Raw genomic sequence first — 24,839 nt, forward strand, 5'->3', positions numbered from 1 at the left:
ATGGGATAGATAAGTAGATTGGTAGATAAATACACAGATGGATAGATAGATAGATTGATAGATAGGAGGATAGATACATAATTATATCACGGTATTATTCTCGACCCTCGGGACAACTTCGTGCACTTCGAACTTTCCAACTTTCCAACTTGTTCTGATGAAGATAAAACGAAGATCTGCACTGGATCGCTCACCTAAGCGTCAGTGCATTTCGGAGTATGTCTGGTCAAGGAGGTACTAGGCGAGCCTAGCATTGCCTATTGTACTCCCGAGGAGTTTCGAAGCTCCTTGACACCTCCTCGCTTATATCTAGAAGTTTGTATTTTCAAGAAAAAGAGTGGATGGAAGGAGGAGAGAGAAAGAGCTGGAGAAGAAGGAAAAAGCGGGTCACGACGAAAGGGTAACAACCGGAACTCCGCAGAGCATTGTCGTAACGCAGTTGCTCCATCATCATAAATTCGACACTTTATTGTGGGGTTTCAAATTGCGTACAGGGAATGAAGTCAGGGAGAGTGTCTAATCAGACAAGCCGGGATCAGCTCGCTTTATAAGTCAGAATCTGGAATATCTGTTATTTTGACTGTTCTACTCATTGTTTGCGGGAACCGGGGTGAAATTTGAACCAATCAAAAGACATCGGAAGAGCGAGTGGGATTGTAGATATGCTAGTTAAAGGCAAGTATAGGAAGTCGTTTATACTGAGCTTTTTTGTTTGTTTGTTTGTTTGTTTCATTCACACACACACACACACACTAAGCAAATCACTGGACAAATTTGTGACGCGGGTTTTTTTTTTTCTATTCAGACCAATTGACGCAGATCTGTGATAAAATTCAACAGATCTCACGCCCTGTAACAACCAATGTCATTTTCTCTACATGTACGATTCACACAAACGCTAACGTTCAAAGAGGGAAAAACAAATCAAAACATATTTTCCAGAGTCAAAGTGAAATCACATCTTTGTGTTGCGGCTTTTTTTTTTTTTTTTGATTTCATATTGCAAGGAGAAGAACTACGAAGTCTCCCTTAGGCTGTGTGGATATCGAAACGAGGACTTGAAAATTGCGATAGCCTGTCTCCCTCCTCCACGACTTTAAGAAAACGGCAGTTTGGAGAGTGTGACTGTGTAAATGTCGCGATGACATCCTCCCTCGCTATGCACGCATCAAAGTGTCATCTTTAATGTGTCCGTGAGTCTTTTTTGCCGTGTCAGCGTCTATTCTGAAATGCATATCAATTTCCATGCATGTTGTTTGTCACTCCTTTCATTTTCTTCTCAACCCCTCGGCTATTTTTTTTTTTATCTGCTTCTATCTCGCGACCGTCGTGTATAAAAAACGCCTTCGCGATTTATCCAGCCGAGACATTAATTCTTCATCAGAACATAATGTTACGTACATATTGTTGTAATGCGTTTTTCATGTTTCATGAGCCGCTGCTGAAGCACCTAAATTGAGTTGCCGATATTGCCTTTTTGTATCTTTAATGTGACGGTTGACAGTTCTACCGTGCGAAATCTCATCTCCATATACGTTCTGCGTGGCGGCTAAAGCCGTCAGCGAGCACAAGACCGTCACAGGGTGAGAGCTGGATAAGCTAACGCGTCAACCGTATATTTTAAGAATGAAGTTACGCGAATGAGATTCACATGTATCTCTCCGTCAAATTTACGATAAACCTTCTTCGTAACAACTACCGCCAGCGGTGTAATGAGTAACGACGTGGGGATGATCTTTGAAACATTACATCACTTTTCATCATGATACAAAGAAAAAAAAATGTGTTGAACACATAACTTCACAGACTGAATGTCACATCCATTATTGATCGAAAAAAAAAAAGGTTTTATAACTCCTGTCTTGTTATCTCGTTTGCGCTGACAGTCATGTAGTTTTGCTATCCGTAATAATGTGACCAGTGTCAGGACACATGACTCGGTACATGTTTATGCAAGAACCAATGTTTGACGGCATTTAAACCTTCTATGCTAATCATGGTCGTAATGTTTGTCAGGGGTTAGAGAAAACGATGGCCCGGCGACTCTTAAATTTATTATAGCCTCTGACTTGCGTGTAGACTGTTGATAGTTACGTTTCACATCCTTTCGTTATGCACTGATTCTTGTCCACATGAACTGCCTCAACTGCGTTTTATGGTCATAAACGCATACAGAGTTGGGCATTGCTGAATTGGAAGAGAGTATAGTATACTACATAATTTCTTCTGAATAAGATATCATTAAGCCCTCAGTACAATTTAGTAGCTTCGTTAAAGAAGAAATGCCATATTCAAACCGAAATAATTGGTGCAGACCTTTCGTCATCTTTTCGGTTTGTGACTGATGTTTTGTTGTGTTTTCAAGACTTTATCGCAGATAAAATGTTTGCATGTTGTTTTGAGTGGAAAAGTGTCGATTTTAGGAGGTTATTTTTGTCATAATCGATGATTAATTTCAGCAATTATTAAAAAGCATAAAGTGAATGGACAGACCAAAGGCACTTGAAGACCCTTTGATACTTAGGTCTGCGCGGAACACTCTCGAACAATATGTTGAACAAAGTAAGTGCAGCTCCCAAGCTTTCTTTAAGAGCGTAATATGTACGGTGATGCAAAAAAAAAAAAAAGTCCCGAATTAAGAATAAGTAAAGAAATACCGCTGACACTGATTAAAAGCAGCCCGGCAAGGATATTGAGAAGAACAAAGAAAAGCAAAACACAACTCGTGATTTGCTTTCGCTTCCCACAATACCTTGGGAAATCCAAGTACGACCAAATTTGCCAGACTGGTGTTGGAGCTCAAAATAAACAGCGAGAGCCTTTCCTATAACCTGAATGCCAGTGGCGCCAATCACAGCCCAAACCTCTGTTCTTGAAATAGGAATGTTGTTTTGTTTTGTTTTGTTTCGTTTTGCCTTGCTGTATTGCCCTTCCTTACAAGAAGTCACGGTCGTCCGAGGAAATTGTCGGTAGCTGCGATGGGTAATTTACTCTGTTGCAGAAATTCGCCTCCTAGACAATCAGGACCTGCCACCAGGACAAGGAACAGATTTCGCGTTGCTGCGTAACCTTTGACCGGACTGGGCTGATAGAGCTGCGGGCCAAAAATACACAAAACAATACAAAAAAAAAACCAAAAAACCGTGGCTTCCAAATTCGCGTGTATCTGAAAGATATCTCATTTGACACAGAGGCTAATCTCATATTGGAGACTTGGACCCTTCATCAAAAACGAGAAATCAATCTCGGTTACTTCAGCATAAGACGCGGGGAAAGAATCAAATGACATCTATCTTCACCCGTGTTCCCTCTATTTTAAGCGCATGGATGTTGTTTTAAGAGCTTACTGAACTCATTTCGTCTGCTAACATTCTAGAATAGCTCTTTGGGAAGTCAAACTTAAACTCCTTCCGATGAAATAAAATCAGACAGACATATCAGAGGGATTACTGATTTACTTAGTTTTCTCCTTTCTGTTATTACTTATTATTTATGCTAGATGCCTGAAGTGACTTTCTCCAATATCAGCACAGTTAGCATACATCAATACTCACTCTTTTCCCTCTTGACTGCTTTAGGACAAAGTAAAGACATATCTACCATCGCCACTTTGACAGATCGGGACTGTTTCTGAGTTGTTTTGTTTTGTTTTATTTCACTTTAATTTGCTTGTTGAAATATAGTTTGTTAGCATCCTCGTTGCTGTTGATTTTTTTTTTCCTCAAACGGATAGACTTTTTATGCGCGGATAATTTCATTAGATTTGAAAACAATTTGATCAGTAACAAAAACCACACAATAATTGAATAATCTAGTGACTGTGTTTACATATTTTCAAATAATTTTAAACAATAACAGAATTTAGGGGTTTTTTTCATTTAAAAGATATCATTTTATCGTCTTACATGCTTGATTTAAAATATTCCAAATATTCCACTCAAAGTGTGCACCAGTTTTTTTTTTTTAGTTGCGATTCTGAAAATGCAAAAGCTCCCACGTGAGGGAGCTATTATTTTAACGAATAATGGAATTTAGGGGGTTTTTTAAATTAAAAAGAATACCATTTTATCGTTTTGATTGCTTTGATTCAAAATATTCCACTCAAAGTGTGCACCAGATTATTGAATTGCGATTCTCAAAATGCAAAAGCTCCCAAGTGAGGGAGGAGAATGCCCCCCCCCCTTCGCTTCATTCCCCTGTTCTGTATTGTCAATAAGACGGATTATGTGTCAATCACGAAGCACGTGGTCTAGATGACTACTAGAATGTACATGAATGTGAAAATGCTGATAGAAGTTTGTCTTTAAGACGGAACACAACTCCGTGAAGATCGTCTTAACAAACCCATTAGACATTAAATCACTGATCTGGTCAATCCAGTGTAGATGTATGTATTTGTAGAGCTCCCTATAAATACGACCCTCTTATAGCCATTTCACACCTGTCCGGCAAATTGGTAATAAAATATTTTACTTTCGAAGCGTACGCAGCTGAGATGTTGTCTTACTGAAGAGGAAGAGTTGGGGTGCAGGGGAGGGGTGCAAAATTATATGCGGGGGTGCCGGTGCGGGGGAGCTGGCCTCATGACTGACGCATTCTCCGTCCCATACCTACCATAACCTTCTAATGTGACCGCTTAAAACCGCTCAACAAAGATCACTCTATTAAAGCCACCTCTAACAAAAAATAAAAAATAAAGAAAGAAATAATAAAAATCGAAGTACTAGGAAAGAGTAAAGCACTTTGTCAGGTGGAATTAGTCGAAAACAAAGGAACAAACTGCATGGTTGTTATTTTTCATACCTTCGGAAAAAAAATAGGGTTGATCACATCTATCGCAATGCTAAGATTTCTAACGTACAGCTAAAGTCTCACATCCATTTGGACCCCATGGAAGACCAGCTAGTGCAGCTGAATATGGGCTATCCAGCCATCTTCTCAGATGGAAAACGGCAGAGCTTTGAACCAGGTGAATGCAGAAAAGAATTTCAAAATCAAACGTCGCAGCGAAGTTGGAGATCTGAACGGGAGAGAAATCCTCGTTGCTTGTATGTGATGAGAAACGTAACTCTGGCATTGCGAGACATTTCTTTTGTTTATCCCTTTTGTTTCTCTACAGGTGCATTTTTGCTCAAATTCAAGAGAATGTACCCTTCGTGCATGAACCTTGCAACAACTAGAGTTCACAATATGATGCGAGGGCCCCTATGAATGAGGTTACAGTTCGTTATTCCGAAGGTTCGTTATTCCGAAGATTCGTTATTCCGAAGGTTCGTTAATCCGAAAATGTGATAAGGTTTGTTTTTCCGAAGGTTCATTAATCCGAAAATGAAATAAGGTTCGTTATTCTGAAGGTTCGTTAATTCGAAAGTGAAACAAAGCTCGTTACTCCGAAGGTTCGTTACGGACCCTATTTCATTTCGGATCAACGAACCTTCGGAATAACGAACCCTATTTCATTTTCGGAACCCTATTTCATTTTCGGATAAACGAGCCTTCGGAATAGCGAACCCTATATTTCATTTTCGGATTAATGATCCTTCGGAATAACGAACCTTCGGAATAACGCCACAAATGTTCGGAGTAACGAACCCTTTTTCATTTTCGGATTAACGAACCTCTAGGTATAGGGAATTTGTGTGTTTCGGATTAACGAACCTTCGGAATAACAAACCTTCGGAATAACGAACAGCACCCATGAATGAATAGTGCCACCGTCAAAGAGGTTAACCCGGTTATATGAAATCCACATGATTGTAACTATCATGATCGATTGGATGCTATATCAACTGCAAAGAGCAAAGTAGATTTTTTTTTTCGAGATTACGAGTGTGACTTGATATGCGTGACATCGTGAATGTAGAGGGCGTGCTTGTGTTTCAATTGCAAGTGTGCGATAGTATACAAATGATGCACAGGATAGAGTGCGTTAGTGTAGGCGTAGCGCACTCGAGGGTATTTACAATTGTGAAACATGCACGAGGCGAAGCCGAGTGCATGTTGCACTACATTGTAAATACGCGAGAGTGAGCTACGCCTCCACCAACGCCACGTAATAATCCTGTGCATCATTTGTTTTATAAAATGGGTCGAAAATTCGAAAACTAACAGCATTTTTCACGTACCTTTGTGGGTCAAGACGTCCGACGATGTCCGTCCCAAACATTTACGCACGTCGCACTCGGAAATCCCGCACATACAGTATAAGTATGATGGGGGTTTGGGTTTCCGGACACTTAAGTTCCCGCATGAAAACTTACTTATTTTACATAGAATATGCACCCTTTACCTTAAAGACTTGATATAGACTCCTCATATAGGCCTACTAGACAACATACTCTGAAAATGGCGTGAGAATTAACCTGCTAAATCGTTGGATTTGCCCTTCAAAGTGACTCCATGTACGCATCCGGTCCCACAACGCTTGGTCTACTGTACTGTGCAAAGTGTACGTATAAAGAGTATACGTACGCCACACGTCATGTTATGCAGGCCACAGGGAAGAAAGGCCGGCCGGCCGGCAGCCCAAACTAGAAGTTGTTTACAGGATTGACAGCGCGCGTACTGTATGCATGCAATTCAAAGGAGCCGCAGCGCGCACAGACGATCGGCAATAGGATTTAACATGCAGTGCGATGGGACTAGAATAACCAAAGCACACGTGACTCATTTCAGCGCTTCCTATTGGCTACATTCTTGAACCCATTTTATACTAATCTATGAATTAGCTCTCCGCTGGTAGCGATTAGCAGACCAATCCTGCTACGGTGCATAGAGCTGCAGTTACAATCTTAGTCATTACGCCGATCATTTTTCCGCGTGCCGAATAACGATGTCTGTCATCTCGTATCCAACGAGACGTGGTGGCCATAAAATGTAATTTGCTTGCGACACCTGACGGTGGCGAATGAAAATAAGTAAGGAATTCATGAAGGAATGCGCAGAGATAAGATTTTTTTTTTTTGAGATCTAACCTTTTGAACATTTTGCTCGTATCCACGCAACGCGGTTTAGTGCCAAGGGACCGTTCGGATTATGCCAAGTGCGTTTACTGCGGCATCCGTTGTACGGTACTTATGTTAAAGGGATGGTACATTTTCTGTTGAGATGGGGCTTGAGGTTTCCAACGCCTTTTGATTTTTTTTTTTACATAATGAGAAACCTCTTATGAAATATGAAAGATCATAATTATAATTCTAAGAGGAATTTGAAGTTTATTTGATGAAAATTGGTTTTGAAACGGCTGAGATATCGAAAACAAAGTGAACCTAATATTAGGTAGATCCCAACTTTGTTTTACTTACTTTTGTTTTATTTACTTTGTTTTACTTACTTTTTTGATATTTCAGCCATTTTTCATAAGAGGTTTCTCATTATATAAAAAAAGAAAATCATCAAAAGACGTTGGAAGTGGTTTCTAAATATCTTGCTAAAAAAAAAAAAGTTAAAGGTTGAATTCTCACCTCATCCAATACTATACCCAATCCCTTTAAGACATGAGGTTTTCGTGAGACATGGCATGGGTTCCTGTTGGCGTCACGTGACTCGGCAGATTGATGCCGCGGTTGTGTTCTGTAGACACGTCGTTAGGCATGGTCCCCGCAAGAAATGGATACTTTGGCATTATTGTGGAGACAACACTAGGAGGCGGTATTCTCTCGGGCGAAAACACCAACATCTGGAACACTAGGAGCACCTAACGCTACACATCAAACACTTCTTCTTTTTTCTTCTCTCTCTCTCCTGAAGCACGCTGCGGACTGGTAATTAATGTGTCAGGAGCGATGCACATTGCGATAAACACTCAGAAAATCGAAGATAGGATATGCCCCAAAATGTGTCAATTATAGTGATGATAATGATGATGATGATAATAGTAATAATAATAATAGTAATAATAATAATAATAATAATAATAATGATAATAATAATGATAATAATAATAATAATAATAATAATAATAATGATAATAATCATAATAATGATAATAATAATAATAATTAATTATTCATTTAATTAATTAATTAATTAATTCATCAATTAATTAATTTACTTGAAGTGGGAAGATAACACTATTTGGATAGAATCGGAAGACCATTATACGACTATAAATAACCAATGATACTGTCGATTTTCACAAACGGTTACATGGTTGCATTTACCGGTATATAAAGCAGAGAGCTCTCCTAGTAGAGGGCAGAGTGTTTAGATACAAGTCAGTTAGGAGTTAGCTCATATGCTCGTGGGTACGAATGACCTTACTTTCTTTCTTTTTTCTCAGTTGGTTGGGCACTTTACTCGTTTTCAAAGCGACAAAATGCAGAAGCTTGCCAGACGTAATAATTAATGGAGTCCGTCAGTCATGTTCAGGCAGAGGATGAACTTGCGTTGACTAGGTGACCAGTGGGTTCCATCAATTAACCCTTGAGAAAGCATTCATTTCATTATTTTATTTTTTGGGCCTACCCAAGCCCTTTTCAGGGCCACTCACATACTCCAGAAAGAATACGTGGTGCATCGTGAAGCCTTCTACCACCAAAGCATTCTTTTTTTCTAATATCGACATCGCCAAATCCCACTTTTGCTGTCAGTTGGACGTGCTGACAAGCACCATTTAAGGATTACTTGAATAATTATTACACCACAGGTGCTTTTCTCAGTGAACTTAAAAGTCAACATCGAATGACATTTTTCTGCTCATGCGCAAAGCGGAACCCTGAACTGGCTTATTGGCGTAGCGTTGAAGGTACCTCGTCATGCTTATTGTACTGCCATTATGTAAAGGGTGCACGAGGGGAGAATAACCTCTTGGTAGCAGCTGCTTTTATCTATTTCATTCCACTTAAGTCCAATGTTTCTTTGTCTGCTTTGCTGACAAAAAAAAAATAATGAAGAGTCTTTTTAATCGCAAGTATCCTGTTTGCAAAGTTTATGCCACGTTAATTACCTCATTTCCCACAATGCCTCATCGTTAGTGAAAGGGCACCGAGCCCCTTCAACGTTTATCGCTCGAGGCAACTCTATATAGAGACTTCTGATAGACCGATGCAATGTGACACTCTGGAAAACTAACTCCCTTCTAAAATGTTATGCTTGTGGCCACTGAAAATGTTTTTTTGTTTTTTTCTTGTCGGAAAATGTTTTTTTTTTTTTTCTTTTCGATAGAAGAGGGACGGGGAGATAATGTCAGCATGATGACGTTATAGCAACCTACGCCGTGCTTTTCGTGAACCACACAACAGCTTTAATGAGGCGATCGCTAGGGCTGAAGTGACATCAACCTTGATTATTTTGCAAAGGTCATACCACGTTCACTGTCTTACTGGCATTTCGTTTGGCATTTGCACGCATGTATGAGCATCTGTGAAATTAATGTGTGTAAAAATTTATCTAAAGAAAAAAGATGAATAATACAAATAGACTGAGATTGATGAGAATTCACGCGCTCCTTTTCTCATTCAAATCAAATCGGAGTGAAATAAAGTCGAAGACACATAGTAAATTGATGCACATTACTTTTTTTACCAAGTAGACTTTTTAATTATTTTCTTTCTCTCGACATGGTGATAGATATTATGGAGATGTAATCGACAAGAATTTTTCGAAACGCTTTGTATGACAAAGGGGATCATCAACCTTGATTATTTTGCAAAGGTCATACCACGTTCACTGTCTTACTGGCATTTCGTTTGGCATTTGCACGCATGTATGAGCATCTGTGAAATTAATGTGTGTAAAAATGTATCTAAAAAAAAAAAGATGAATAATACAAACATACTGAGATTGTTGAGAATTCACACGCTCCTTTTCTCATTCAAATCAAATCGGAGTGAAATAAAGTCGAAGACACATAGTAAAATGATACACATTACCTTTTCTACCAAGTAGACTTTTTAATTATTTTCTTTCTCTCGACATGGTGATAGATATTATGGAGATGTAATCGACAAGAATTTTTCGAAACGCTTTGTATGACAAAGGGGATCAAGAGGGGAGAATTCTTCCCTCCGCCTGGCGTTTTAACACTTTTAGTCCCACTGGTAAGACGTTCATGTACAATGTCAATACCGTTTTATGTGGTGGTCCTGAAAGGGTTAGAGAAAAATAACAGATCTTGAAAAGCATAAGGCAAAACTTTTTGCAAAGAAACAGAGTATAGCCCCAATGGAATAAAACTTTGTAAAATGATGTTTCATGTTGTGTTACTTGTGCTGTTTAGCATGAACTACTTCAACTTTTTTTTATGGCTGGTTACAAATCAGTTTATATTTGGAGAAGAAAAAAAAAAGATAACAACCTTCCAACTCGCTCTAGTACTAAGGGAAATTCTAAACTATCTAGCGAAAGGGACTTCACCAGAATTATCGGCAATGTATCACGTAACGTGTCTTACCTGTAAACAGTGGACATGGTTATCACACCAGCATGTCCGATGGATCTTTTCTTGGCTATTACATAATGCAAATTATCTTTTATTTTGAACTCATCAGAGACTTGCATGAGATCTTATCTACAATCCCGAAAACTGTACATTTGCTATTTCGATGTGGTATCAATGACAATACCTTTCTTTGTTGTTTTTGTTTATCGATTATAACACATGGCGCCAACGGCTACCCTTTCTGTTTTTTGTTTTTTTTAATGATTTTCAGTGTTTCATAAGATCCCGTATAGTGATTTACGTTATTGATCAGTGTGCAGTAACACTTGCAATTTAACCTCCGGCTGCGAAAGGGTGCTATATGCAGTCATGGTAGTGTAATCAACAATTTGTATGTACCTGTTGGACATATTATGTTTTGAAATTTACAATAGATTATAACACCATTCAATCAATCATTTTTTCTTTCTGTTTTAAAGCTACCATACGGGATTTGTTACGATGTGTGGTCAGCCATATTTCTGGAGTTTCGCTTTGATCAAGTTAGGTATACGTTACCCCGATGATAAATTGTCACCCGAGGCTACAGAAAAAAAAAAAACAACAACAACAGGAAATGCTTCCCTTGATGTATGAACCTTAACGTGGAGTTTATCCTAAGTAGTAGTAGAAGTAGTAGAAAAAGAAAAAAGAAATAATAAGAAGAAAACATAACCCCACACTTCTCTGAAGCTTATGATCGATCAGTCATATAGCTTTTTGTAAACGATCATTTATATTCCCAAAGAGAGAGAGAGAGAAATAAATTCTGTCTTGATGGATGAATATGAACACTGCTTGAGCAAGAAAGAAATCACAACCACGTTCTGGTTAAACAACAACAACAACAACAAACAAAAACAACAACAACAACCTGTCATTAATTTTCCATAGATATTCTGCTGGCGATTTGTGTTTCTAGAAAAGAGAAGAGAGCGGTCTTCGGATCAGCTATCCGATCGGAAGAGATAAGAGTTGGATATTGATTCATGACATAACATCAATAAAACACAAACAAACAAAGATAGAAAGACACGGGAAAGAGACATATGTATGAACCTAAACGTTGAGTGTATCCAAAGCAGTAGTAGAAGTAGTAGAAGAAGAAAAGGAATATATATATATATATATATATATATATATATATATAATCTCTCTCAATCTCTCTCTCTCTCTCTCTCTCTCTCTCTCTATATATATATATATATATATATACATACATATATATATATGCACTTATATATAAAGAACTTGCTTCCAAAAGGCGCTAAATCCGTCATTTTTCAATGGATTTAACGCCGTTTGGAACAAGTTCTTCATATATCATATCACGTTCGAATGGAGTTTGCACTAAAGGCACTCTTGCTTGATGATGTAATACTTCATTAAGTATAAATAACAGGATTCGGAATAATGCACTTTACAGCCTATAAAATTCTTTGGGAATGGCAATCCTCTCTAAAATAAAATGTCATGAAAAGATGTAAAAGATAGAGAGAAAGAGATTCATGCTAATATCAAATCTGAAAAATCAATCCTTCTTCATAATAACGGACCTTACAAGTGCATGTGATGAATTGACTGCATATGTATTCACTGTAATCACCTTTCTGGCTATTATACGTCACAATATAGACAACAGGGGAAATACAAAAGAAACGCTGTGAATGTTGCAATATCAAGAAGAGCTATATATAGTACTTATCCTTGGTTTCGCTATCACCCCGGCATATCTTTGAAATGCGTCGAAAATGGCAGTTCGGCAATTAGGTGAGGTATCCGTTTGTGCGTGCTTGTGTGCGTATGTGTGTTTGCATTGCGCCTCATTGTTTACGGTTTATCTAGTATGAAACATTGATATACGGAGCTAGTATAGCTGTAAACCCGAAACCAAGGTAGAAAAAAAAAACCGAGGAATATGCATCATTTTCGAGTATGAAAAAAAAAGAAAGAAGTTAAGGCATAGTACTAGTATTAGAATGAGAAATTATGGTCGCTGCGAGTGTGTCCGTGTGTTCATATGTGCGCATTTATTGAAAAAACAAACAAAAAACCACCCAAAATATATTGTGATGTATGTTGGAAAAAAAATGGCAGCACAAGAGAGAAGACTACTCTGTACAGCTGCTTATTTTTGTTAATATTAATTTCGTTGTTAACATGGACCTAATATTGAATGAAATTCAAATTAAGAATATCATGAAACAAAAAGTGTGTGTGTGTTTGTGTGTGTGCGGACCTGATATTGAATGAAATTCTAATTAAGAATATCATAAAACAAAAAAGTGTGTGTGTGTGCGTGTGCGTGTGTGCGCGCGCTCGCGTCTATCATTTCTATTAAAGATCAGATTGCTTCGTCTTCGAGAGATCGACTGCTCCGGCGTATGACCCCGAAGTCACGATAGAGTGACTTCGTGTCATGAAAAATGCAGCAATGTCCATCGGCTTCCTAACGAAGGACCATCGATGCAATGCCGAGGGGTTAGCCCGGTGCGGTGGACCCCGCGTCTGCCCTCTTCCCGCCAACAATGGACTCAGCGCGACCTTTAATGACCTAGAATCTCGCAATCGAGGCTAGCCAAATGAAATTCCCTGACTGGCATAGATAATATTTTTTTGATATATAATGTTTTTTCCCTTTTCTCCATATTCAAGTTATTCAAGACGAACGTATTCATGATGAACTGGAAAAGTTTGTATTGCTGTTTTCTTGAGTCAAAAATTCATATTATAATCCAATTCTGAATCGCCAGGGCCAGAAAAATTGGTTACAGCTCGTTATTCCGAAGGTTCGTTATTCCAAAGGCTCTTCAGTCCGAAGATTCGTTATTCCGAAGGTTCGTTTTTCCGAATTTCATTTTCGGATTAACAAATCTTCGGATTAACGAACCTTCTGAAAAACGCCACAAATGTTCGGAGTAACGAACCCTTTTTCATTTTCGGATTAACCAACCTCTAGGTATGGGGAATTTGTGTGTTTCGGATTAAAGAACCTTCGGAATAACGAATCTTCGGAACAGCGAACCTTCGGAATAACGAACAGCACCCGAAAAGGTTAGGCAAACAGAGTATTCCACGAGGAAAAAGAAAAGCCCGCATCAATAAGGGTATTCGATATGGGGGAAAATCATGTCATCAGTTTGATCACGAATCTGTATTGTTTGAAACCTTTGTTTACTCAGGCGCGGTGGAGCACCCCAATTATCTCGCAGAAATCCATCGTCAGCCGAGCCTCATTTGCATAAAGTAAACAACATGTACTCGCGTAGTTGAGAAAAAGTAAACAACTTCTCAAGCTAATAACAATTTAAGGAAACCTATTTTCGGATTAAAATTGACTTAGTTTGAATTTGAAAACATGTCCGAATATGCACATATAACATATTAAAGGATTTGACAATGATAAAATGTGAAATTTTAGCGAAAACCTGGCGAGCAAAATTACCAAAAATATGCCTCGAAAATCATCCTACAATTTACGAAGTGTGATTGCGGAACCAAAGCGCCATTCAAACAAAGTACACTGAAATTTATTTGTCTGCTTGCATTTTAAATTTCATACCGTAATATTCCCGGCCATGGTTGTGTCGGAAAAAAAACAAAACAAAAACAGAAGGTGATGTCAAAAATGACACGAACGCAAAGCGTACAGGTCGGTCCCATGTATATATAATCGCGTCACTGTAGCGTTGGATGTCACAGCACACACAACGCATTGCTGCATGCAGCGTGCGCGGCAGCTGCACCTCAGCAGTCACCGCCGTGCGTGCGACACTCAGCAAAATTGACTGCGTCACATGCAAACCAACAATGAGCACGAAATCCTGAATCTCACGTACCACGCATGCCCAATATTACGGGAAAAGAAATGACGTCATTTTCAAATGTTTCGCTGACTACAATTTTCTATTCCAAACCCTGTAGAAACAAGTTGATTTCTCAAAATGTACAGGTGGAACCAAGCGAAAACTTTCACCATAATATGGATTGAGGCCTGATGAACTTATGTTGCCAATTTCGGACACATTGGAGCCCGGCCATAGTCCAGTCGGAAAAAACAAAAAGCAGAGAGCATGTTCTGCGAGAGGTGATTTTCAAAACGCTTTAATATCTCAAGTTCTAGTGTAGCAAATTTCATATTTTTTTTCATCAAAAGGAAGGTGTTTAAAAACTTAGATAGTGTGGGAAGTTTGAGTCTACTAGCGGCACGCATAGCGGCACAAGGAGAAGGTAAAGATTTGACTTTTTCATGCACACAGTTTCGGGCAGCCGTGGATGCCCGTTGGAAATTCAAATAGAACGGGGCGATAATGAGATTGGGGTGCTCCACCGCGCCTGTACTAGGACTGTGAAATTGAGCGAAGCTATTCCATGCTGTCACCTGCATTCTTCAAGCAGTGACAAGTGTTTCAAAATGCTTCAATAGTTTGGGAAAGTTCCTTTAAGAATTGGGCAAAAGCGTGGGTCAAATAGATAAATAGATCCGCGAAATCTGACAAGATTTATAGGTCCGGCGGAGCGTTTTCAAAAGTGTGTGTGTGTGTGGGGGGGGGGGGCACTTCCGGGTTTCATGAGCTATCAATCAAATGTAGCTGTTTAGCAACTTTTGTCATTGTATGCTACACATAAGCATGTGTCTATAGACGAATAACACACATACACGATTAAAATGGAGGTGCCAATAACTTCAAGTTCGTATAGCTTGTGTTAGCTAACTTAATACTGGCTACTTATACAGGCTCCATATAACTTGAAGTTATGAGCAGTGTGAACGTAAATTCACAGTTAGCTTACTAAAAGTTTTTCATCGACGCTCCAAGACTTCTTGGGACTCGGATTCAAGCAAAGCTCGATAATAAGGGTCTATGTGAACGCAGTTACCAGTACCACCGAGTTCGTGGCTAAGCGGTCCTTGCGAGCGTTGAATTACTTCTGGAAAATGATCATCTGGAACTGGTCGCGGCATTTTTACAAGGGAGTTTGGTAAGTCCCGATTCTAGACTCATTTTCTTTATTTCCCCCGAACAGACGCGCATATAAGTGAGCGAAATGCCAATGTGAGCGAGTCACTAAAATTTTTCCCGTTCATTGAATATTCTCACGCACTCGATATGCTTCATCGGTTTCCCGCTTAATATTTCACCAAGTCTTCCAATTCACTAAAAGAAATACCAGTCATCATCTCTTTCACATTTTTCATGAAATTCCAGTGGCACCCTCTCGTCCATCGATATTCTCAGAGGTCGCTGCAGTCATAAATTACCAGTGCACAAGTGCAACAAAGAAAAAATGTCAAAGGACAAGTTCTTCTTTTACGGCGCTACCCACTTCTGATGAACTCACAAAAAAACGCAAAACTATCTTGATTCCAATGCAAACTTGGAGTTAAAAACCGATTGCAGTTTCAAGCAACATCAAAGGCAAAAAGGGGGAAAGTTTTGCGTTTTCCAAACATAGCTTTACTTAAAATAATTCTCCAATACTACTACGTTTTATGGTCTTCTTTATCCATGGTAACTTTTCAGTATTGCCGCTGCTCTATTAAAGAGCCCTAACATTATCAGTAATGGGGGTATACAAACATATCATCTAAGGGCACATAAAGGCACTTTATAGAATTCGAACTCGGGCCAAAGATATCATGAAAGCAGAGGATGCCTAAACGAGAAGGTGCACTTACGTCTGTTGGTTGCATGGCCTTTCTTTTGAGTTATGTCTCATTTCGTTTACAATGGGTTCAACATTGCTTCGGGTTTGGAGAATTTCACGCTACCAATGTATCTTATACTGTGTCCAAAGTTACGCGATTAAAAAAAAGATGGTTGAAAATAATAGTAAAATACTTCCCAAAAGTGCAACTGCTGAGAGAATTTATATCGCATTTTCCACATAGAAAGTGGTGCTAGAATAAACATTTTCCGTCTGACAATAGTCACAATACAACTTTGATACTATAGTATTTCCATAATGGGCGTGCATAATTTGCCGAAATGTTGTATGTTTGACTGTACTGTACGCGTGCACTGCATATCTCATGTATGGTTTTCAATTACAAAATAAGTATACCACGCAGGGAGTAAGCATAAACAGTCAATACATGGTCATGTAATATCTAATGACAAAAGCATGAATATCCGGACAAAGTGATGTTCAAATTATTGGTTAAGGTTCAGCTGCATAGAAGAGCACAGAGACAAAGCGAAATGTGAAGAAGTTGTTACAAATCGTGACACGAAAAGAATCGATGTGAATCACCAGACGACCAACCTTTAAATGAGGCTGAAGAGCGACTGTTCATGCGATTGTGGGCAGGCGTCCACGATTTCTCACTATAGGAAAGGAGATGGTCTGTCTCACACAAAAAGGCCACATCACATCACCTCGGCCCCTTCCGCTTGTCCTTATTCGAAGATTTCCAGAGTCACAATCGTCCCTTTGCCTTTGACGACGTAAGACGGCTACGTTGGCATAGTGATGTGAGGCACATGAATCTACATCCTTGTTTTTCAACATTGGCGCTATGAGAGATTAGCGAGTTTTACACCTGCAACGCGAATGCTAAGACAACGCTTGTAAACAAAAACAACAAAAAAAAAAAGCAACAGTAATGACGATAATGATAAATAAAATACAAAAAAAAAAAACGTCATCTTAGCGTTTACAGCTCGCTTTTTTCTCAAAGACGACACAGGGAATTCTGGGAATAATTCTTACAAGAATTCATTAACCAACCGATGTAGAAGGGCACATTACATTCATTGGTGAGAATCATTTATGCGCTGAAAGCGACTTAACCCCCCCCCCCCCACAAAAAAAAAAATGTAGCAAACAGTGACAACAAGAAACTGTTATATCCACCCATTCGCCTATGCGATCTCACGCAACCGGCATGTTCTCTCACAATGTATGGATATAGATTAACTATTGACTTAAGCCTGTGTGTAAGCATAATGTACCTTGCAAAATCATTTTGTATGTGCATACTAGTATCATGTAGTGCAATGGTATCGAAAGATCACAGGCATCGATTCTCATCTGAAATGTGCGTCAGTCCTGGTTGCACCCGCCAGTTTCGCCCTTGCACCTGTAGAAATGAATCCGGTGTGTCGTAACGAGTGCAGCCCGGATTACGATCCATCTCTCCCCGACAGTCGGCCACGGAGGACACACCCGGCTCTCATCCGCGCTGTTCGGGGTGATTAACATCAATCTTGGTTTCACGTACTAATCCTTTTTCTTTTCTTTTTTTAGCATGTGTTTCAGTATTCCGAGCTGGAGTGTCGTCTGCTATCTATTTACAGCTCTCTCTCGAATTCGCTGTTCAACGACCGTCAGACAAGTCACCTTTATTGGATATATTTCATTCCATCGCAGCTGAAATCTTAAAGGCGCCCTTTCAGCCTCCACCTCCTCCTCCTCTTCCTCCTCCTTCCCCTAACATCATTTACATGTCCATCCTTCTTCCTCCCCATCATCCTTCTATCTTCTTTCTCTCCTTCCTTTCATGCCGTGTATTATCCTTGTCCTTATTGTGTTCCCCCTCTTGAGTAACTTTCCGGTTTCTTCACTTCTCATCCCGCAATTCCGCCAAGGTCAAAAGGGAAATTGATGTAGAGCTATCGATGCCGATTTGTATAGCGCTTGCCCTTGACTTGATCAAAATATCCCAGTAGTTTGGACACTCAGCTTTCTGCTTTCAAGGACATACTGTCTTTTTCCCCTATAGGCTTGATAGGAAAAGAAACGTCTGTGAATTTTAATACGCTCCAGAAAGGGTCTAGTAAAAGCGGAATGCTGTTGTGGTTGGATATGGCATGTGTGCGCAGTAACGGTAACCTTGGAAACACCAAAGAGGTACTACAGGCGAGCTCGCCTTCTATATCTTTTTGGAAAGACCGAATCCATTGTATAGATGCGGATGTGACAAATTACAAGTGGCTGTGCAGAGCCCTTAAATCATTTCTATGCCAATGAGCTCAATACGCACAAATTTCACACACATTCCATGTAATGTGGTACACAAAGGGGTAAACCGCAACACTACTTGAGACATTGAATAAGAAGACTATTGAACTCTTGATTTTTATTTAACCATCTGCGACGCCATGGCACTGTTCGTAAATGAATTCTTTTTTTCATATCCCCTTTCCACGTTCCATTTACATGGTCAATTATATGTCATATATTATAACAATTTATTTACTTAGTTTGTAGCTGTGTAATTTGTCTCAATCCAAATTCATTTTTGTCTCAGTTTAGAGGAAAAGAATCGTGTCTATTCGGAGATTTCTTTTTTCATTATTCACTTGGCAAATGGGCGTAAGCAGAGGGATCAAGCGAATTTGCACACAGACAGAGAAGTTCACATGGCTAAAACTATACGACAACGGAATGATTGGATTGGATTGTTGAGAGTATACGAGAAGACAAACGAAGATATGACCAAAGAAACACCGCAACGACATTTCTAAGGGTAGAGCTCATAAAGTTTCAAAATAGGTCATGTGTAATATAACAGACTTTGTATAAACTCCTTATTTTGGCAGTCCAGTTATACATTTTTTTTTATTGCGTCCATCTTCCCCCGATTGATTTTACTGTTATTATTTACCGCTCTCCGTTTTTGTTTTTGTTGTTTGCGTGGTTTTTTTTTTTAATACACAACCACTTTTTATTTAGGGCTTGCAGCCGAACAAGCTTGCTCTTATGTAGGTCCCGTTATACTTCTCTAATACTGTAATGTTTGTATAAAATACAGTTCGAAACGTTAATTTCGATATTGACCAGTTGCAATAAAAAACAATGTATACACACATAAACACACACACATATATAAAACATACATATATAATTATATATAACATATATATTTGTATTATATATAATTTATTGTGCATTCTTTTGTTTGTTAACTGTTAACAAAATAAAATAAGCCGATCTCATACTATTTTCATCGTAACCTAATATGAGAAGTATGAAATAAACTAAATTGCATTGAATTAATATCGTTATGAGGTTGTGCATTTGAGCAGGGAACACCTTAAGTCGTTCACAACTGCAGCACCATTATATTCAAGAGGATCATGATCCGCCTGACACGGTTTCGAGTGAGTGGACCCAGCGGCGGCTAATGTACGTCAGCAACAGTGACGTCACGGAAGCTGGCAGTCACGTGGAATTTACTTCTGCCATATAGCACTTCCAACACGAAGGCTCTTCGGCTTGGCTTTTGTCCGCATTGATATAAGCAAAAAGAAGAAGATGGAATATTTGACTCTTCTTATAGTGAGGGATGCGCTTGACCTCGTTCAACTAGTTTTCTCTCATATTGTCTTTTTTTCTCTACCCCCCCCCCTTCATTTTATTAAGTTTATCTCCGTTTGTCTTGCAGAGATATAGTTTACAGGCACGCAAGAGATTTAGGTGAGCCGTTCTTTTGTAGTTTTCTTCCGTCTCGATCGAATTGACTTATGGCTATAGGAAATGTCCCCTTGAGATCCCGTTTTTACAAGAGGTGCGTTTTTGACATTTGAATACACCTGCGAGTTTTGACATACCCTGCTTTCTTTGCAAAGGTGATCTGGTATTTTATTGCCTGCCGGCTAACCCCAATCTAGAGCTGGTCAAACCACGGGAACTCCTTTCCCGCTTCCGTGTTGTCATCTCTTTTTTTTTCACCTGTACCATGTCTTGTCGGCATTCTCATTCTCTCCACAGGAAAAAAAAAAAGGCAAAAAAAAAAGGACAAGAAGACATCCATTCGTTGATGCATATTCACTGTCGGCGGAGAGAAAAGGATGAGAGAGATGGGGTGGATATTGAGGGAGAGCTGGTAACCCTTTTTACAGTTTCTCTGTAGAATATTCCAGCCATGTCCAAACATGATTGGTGTAACTACGGACCGAGAACATAATATGTTATAAATAGGCCCACGAACATTCAGCGCATATCACACTGTATAGTGGAGGGGGAGGGGGGGGGGGGAGAAAGAGATACAAATATAACTCTTCTAAACCAGACAGCACATCAAAGTGCACATGGCACCACACAATGTTTGCCAAATCGAAGGACTCATCAGCAACGTGATTGCTTGCAGGAAGTGAGGTTTTTATCAAACTAAGAACGGCACTGGCAGGCAAACAAGGGTACGTTATTACCCGGTTACTTTCATTTCACGATCATTGCAAAATTGTAGCAAGTGGCCGTTAAATGTCATCGGAGTTTTATCTGTGATATTTTTCTTTTTATTATATTTTAGCATTATTTTTTGCAGGGAGTAGGATGCCTTCGAAAAAAAAAATGGCGGACGCTGATTACGAAAAAAGTCATCGAGAAAAACAATAAATTTACAATAAATTGTTAAAATGGAGTATTAAGAATTTCCACATTGCCATTTAACTGCCCTTGTCCTTATCGATGTAAGCTTAACCGTTTCCCTATCAGTTTCTAAAAATCTGCATAAACTGTGCACGGTATTTAACAGGTTCCTGGAGGTGAAGGGGGAAGAGGGAGGGTCGAATTGTCCGAGTCTGGGGATTCCGGAGCGCGGGCTTCGATCGTCGCGCCGAGGCAGAGTAGAGACAATTTAAAGCCGATTACGAGCGAGACGTGAGTAAACGCTAATCGTCCAATCACGCGTCTTCTCTCCCAATTCAAGTTTGATTGAAATGGGCAAGTACCAGGTCGCATGCCTCCATCAATTTCCCCGGGAAAATCACACACACACACACACACACACACACTCACTCTCTCTCTCCCCAACCATTAACCCCTCCCACCTAAAACTACCCCCTCAACGTGTAACGCGAGACTGTCACTCTTTCCTCCTCCCCCCCCCCCCCTCCACTTGACAATCAAACCATACCAAAAATGTACCTCAACTGCCCTATTTCTGCTTGCCGGTAATTATCAAATTATCAAGATGTATAGCTGTCCTGATGTAAGCTACCCTGATGCAAGCTTCGTTTTGAAGGAAGAAAGGCGTAATCATTATTCTGAGGTCATCGGGAACTCGAACATTTCAGCGATCTTTATTAGATATTAATCAACTCCTGACAGCCATTTGGATTTTCTTGAAGAAAAAAAAAAAAAAAAATATATATATATATCGTTCGTGTTGTTTTCCCACTTCGTTCTACGATAATTCTCCCAGAAATCCAATCTGGAAATACATTTGTCTTACTGTGTATATAAGCTTGTAGAAAAAATCCAGACATGTTATTGATGGTTGTTTCATGTAAAACTTAACGAGATAATAACGATGATGAACGAGAAGAGATTACGGAATAGAAAATAATTTTTCCCGCAATCTCTTGACAATTTTAATTAAATGCAGCAAAGGCTAATGAAGCTGTTTATCTACAGTCATTTCTTCAGACTGTATGCGACGCCAAAAATAATATACTCAGCAATTTATTAAAGTTCATACGATATTAAAACACACACACACACGCGCACACACACGCGCACACACACACACACACACACACACACACACGGGCGCGTAAAACCTAACCACAATGCCATACATTTATGACGTCATTGCATCACCCCTCCCTCGTAAATACAAAATGCGATGAATCACGTTTCCAATATTTTTTTTTTTAAACTTGAGATTTAATGTAATAATCAAAGAAATTTAATCTTTGGCTAACTAAATCATCTTGCCTGCTTATAAAAGACGTTATGCTGCACTTTGTAAAATGCACATATCCAACATGAAAAGCAAGCAAAGAACAAACTACAACATAATAATTGTTATCATCTGACCAAAACTATGAAAGACATTCGACTAATAAATCTTTTATAAGAATAAAACGACACTCGTAATTGTCTTCTTATACCTTATCATGAACGTGAGGCTTCACGAAACATAGAGATGTTGTTGTTGTTGTTGTTGTTATTGTTATTGTTATTGTTGTTGATGATGATGATGATGATGATGTTCCACAGCATTTGTATGCGATATTGGTTCTTGCTGTATCAACTATACGCCATCCCGTCCTTGTTTGTGGCAGTACAAGGTTTTCTTGTCGTTGTTGTTGTTGTTATTGTTGTTGTTGTTGTCGCTTCTGCTGTTGCTGTTGATGTTTTGCTGCTGTTCATCAGTGACGGAGTGACGGAGAGTGACAGGGGAGAAGGGTAATTAAAAGCTTAGCAGGTCCCCTTTAACAGCAGCATCAGCTTTATTATCATTACTATCGCTTTTACGAATTATTTCGTTATTTGCCACACATTCAGAGCCGCTATTATCACCATCATTCGCGTTAAACACCAAACAAATCACAAAGTACTCCAGTATGTGATTGCGAGACAAATACGCTACTAAAAATAGCGCGAAGCGAAAGAGCTGAACTTCCCTCTAAATGCGGCAGCAAAACGGACGGATTACCGATACGAAAATAAACACAACACACTTAAAAGGATGACTTTGCTTCGAAATGTTAAGAGAAATAGTGACGTATGGATAGACGGGATGAAAAGCATGAAACAAAATTTATCAATAGGACTGAAGCGAATCGATAACAAAATCAAATTTGCAGCAAACGCGAAAGTGATAAGCTACATAAAAACAAATGTGTGGGGACACATACTAATTTGAATGCTTTTTACAATCATTGACATCGTCACAGAAATTGAAACACGCGAAAACTCACCTCTCATTATTATTGCCGCAAAGTGACGTAATCACGTAAAAATCAACAATACTCTAAATTGTACTCGGGGTAGCGAAGGAATAGGTTGAGGACTGACGGAGGGGGAGGGGATAGGCAAATAAATACAATCAAGGGGAACACCACGGGCGTAAATCTGAGCCAGACACTACAGGGGACAGGAATGATTCTGTTTTTGTTGATCACCAGCGCCCACTGCACCCTTGAAAAGTCGCGCAAGTCCTGAAAAGTATCTGACGAGAGAGGGTATGGGGGGGGGGGTGCCATGGCATGTCGCCCGACTATAGTTCTCCAGGCTCTGCTGACAATCAAAACAAAAACAAAACAAATAATAATAAACACCATCCACCATTGAAATTGATATATGGGGGAGCAAATCTATATGTGTTTGCCTTTAATTCTTTCCAGCGCCCTTTAGTTTCATGATACAAGCATTTTAAGCATTTGATCAGAAGAAAATGATATCAAGAGCTATGCATCTTCGGAGAAAACTTCGATGGCGTATATTTCGTCGCGGAGCAATAATGTCGCACATTTTATTTTAGTAAGAGCAATTTTCAGCGGAGCAAAATGTTGCGCATAGTCGAAGCAACTTTTGATGGAGCAAAATAAGGTTGCACATAGTCGGATCATTCTTTTTTTTTTTTTTTTTGGAGGGGGGGGGGAGGGGGTGAGGGCAGTGTCGCTCATAATCGGAGCAATCTTCGAGGGAGCAAAATGTCGCGTATCTCCGGAGCAAAACAAAAAAGTGTCTCGGAGCACTTTGGGGTATGTCTAAATAGTCAAAATACATCCACGAAGGTTGAAATGTGAATGCACACTCCTCAAAAAAGTTTAGAAATCTGAGTTTAATCGAATGTTGCTCCCTTCTCCGGGTTAAAATCACTGCCTGTTTGACACCATCAAAAAGATTTCTTTTTTTTTTTAATGATAATCTACAGGCTAAAATTATGCAATTGGGGAAGGGCAGTATTTGAAAATATGGGATAATGTCTAGATTGCAGTGCTCTCCAAAATGAACACCAGTGGTCATGAAGTATCAATATGAACATGTTCGTTTGTACGGAGTTAAGTTTTATGTTCTCAACTGGCCAGCCATGATTGCCAGTTTCAAGATAATTCTAAATTCAGTAATCAAGCTTACAGTGGTGCCATGCCAATCAAGAATAAAAGCTCATTTTTGTGTTTGGTTGTCCATCATGCCACGTGTAAGCAATGGTCAAACAGGTCGCCGCTTTGAGGCAAATCGAAGCTACGGGTGATAGTGGCGGGATGCCTATAAAATGGCTGAGAAACAAGGCGTGAGCGCTGGGACCATCACCATTACTCTGTTGTATCAATGTAGTAAAGGCCATGTTTTTACAGGTCACATTCGTGTTTGTTTCCCTGTTTGTTGTTGGTTTGCTTGTGCACCACTTTCCTTGAATCCATGTTAATGTTAAAATGCATAGAACAACAAAAGATACTCTGGGAAACTCATTAATCAACAAAGAAAAAACTTTAGTGACCTACAAAACTTGGGACGGGGAGGTCGTTTGCGACTTTTCAATTTGGACATTACCCCACACTTCAAAGCACAGCATCTCCATGTATAAAGCCCCGATTATTACAAGTATTTGTGATTTGGTGTCCTTTTATATAAGACAGTTCAACAATCTTTTTAAGCATGCGTCGATTATTACTGAGGTAGGAGTACAATATTCGATCAAAGTCAGATTTCAAAACTTTTGTGAGGAGTTTATATG

The 24,839-nt window shown here is 39.3% G+C and overlaps 1 protein-coding gene across 1 annotated transcript in view; it reads left to right on the top strand.

Moving 5' to 3' along the window:
* The first annotated feature begins 218 nt into the window (after nucleotides 1–218).
* LOC140232186 (galanin receptor 2b-like) overlaps nucleotides 219–24,839 on the top strand; it is a 59,763-nt gene continuing 35,142 nt past the window's right edge. The window contains exons 1-2 of the mRNA XM_072312323.1: nucleotides 219–234; nucleotides 1,505–1,583. Of these exons, the coding sequence (XP_072168424.1) occupies nucleotides 219–234; nucleotides 1,505–1,583 (95 nt within the window). The remainder of the gene's footprint in view (nucleotides 235–1,504; nucleotides 1,584–24,839) is intronic.

Source organism: Diadema setosum, chromosome 8, assembly GCF_964275005.1.
Source record: "Diadema setosum chromosome 8, eeDiaSeto1, whole genome shotgun sequence".
Lineage (NCBI taxonomy): Eukaryota > Metazoa > Echinodermata > Echinoidea > Diadematoida > Diadematidae > Diadema > Diadema setosum.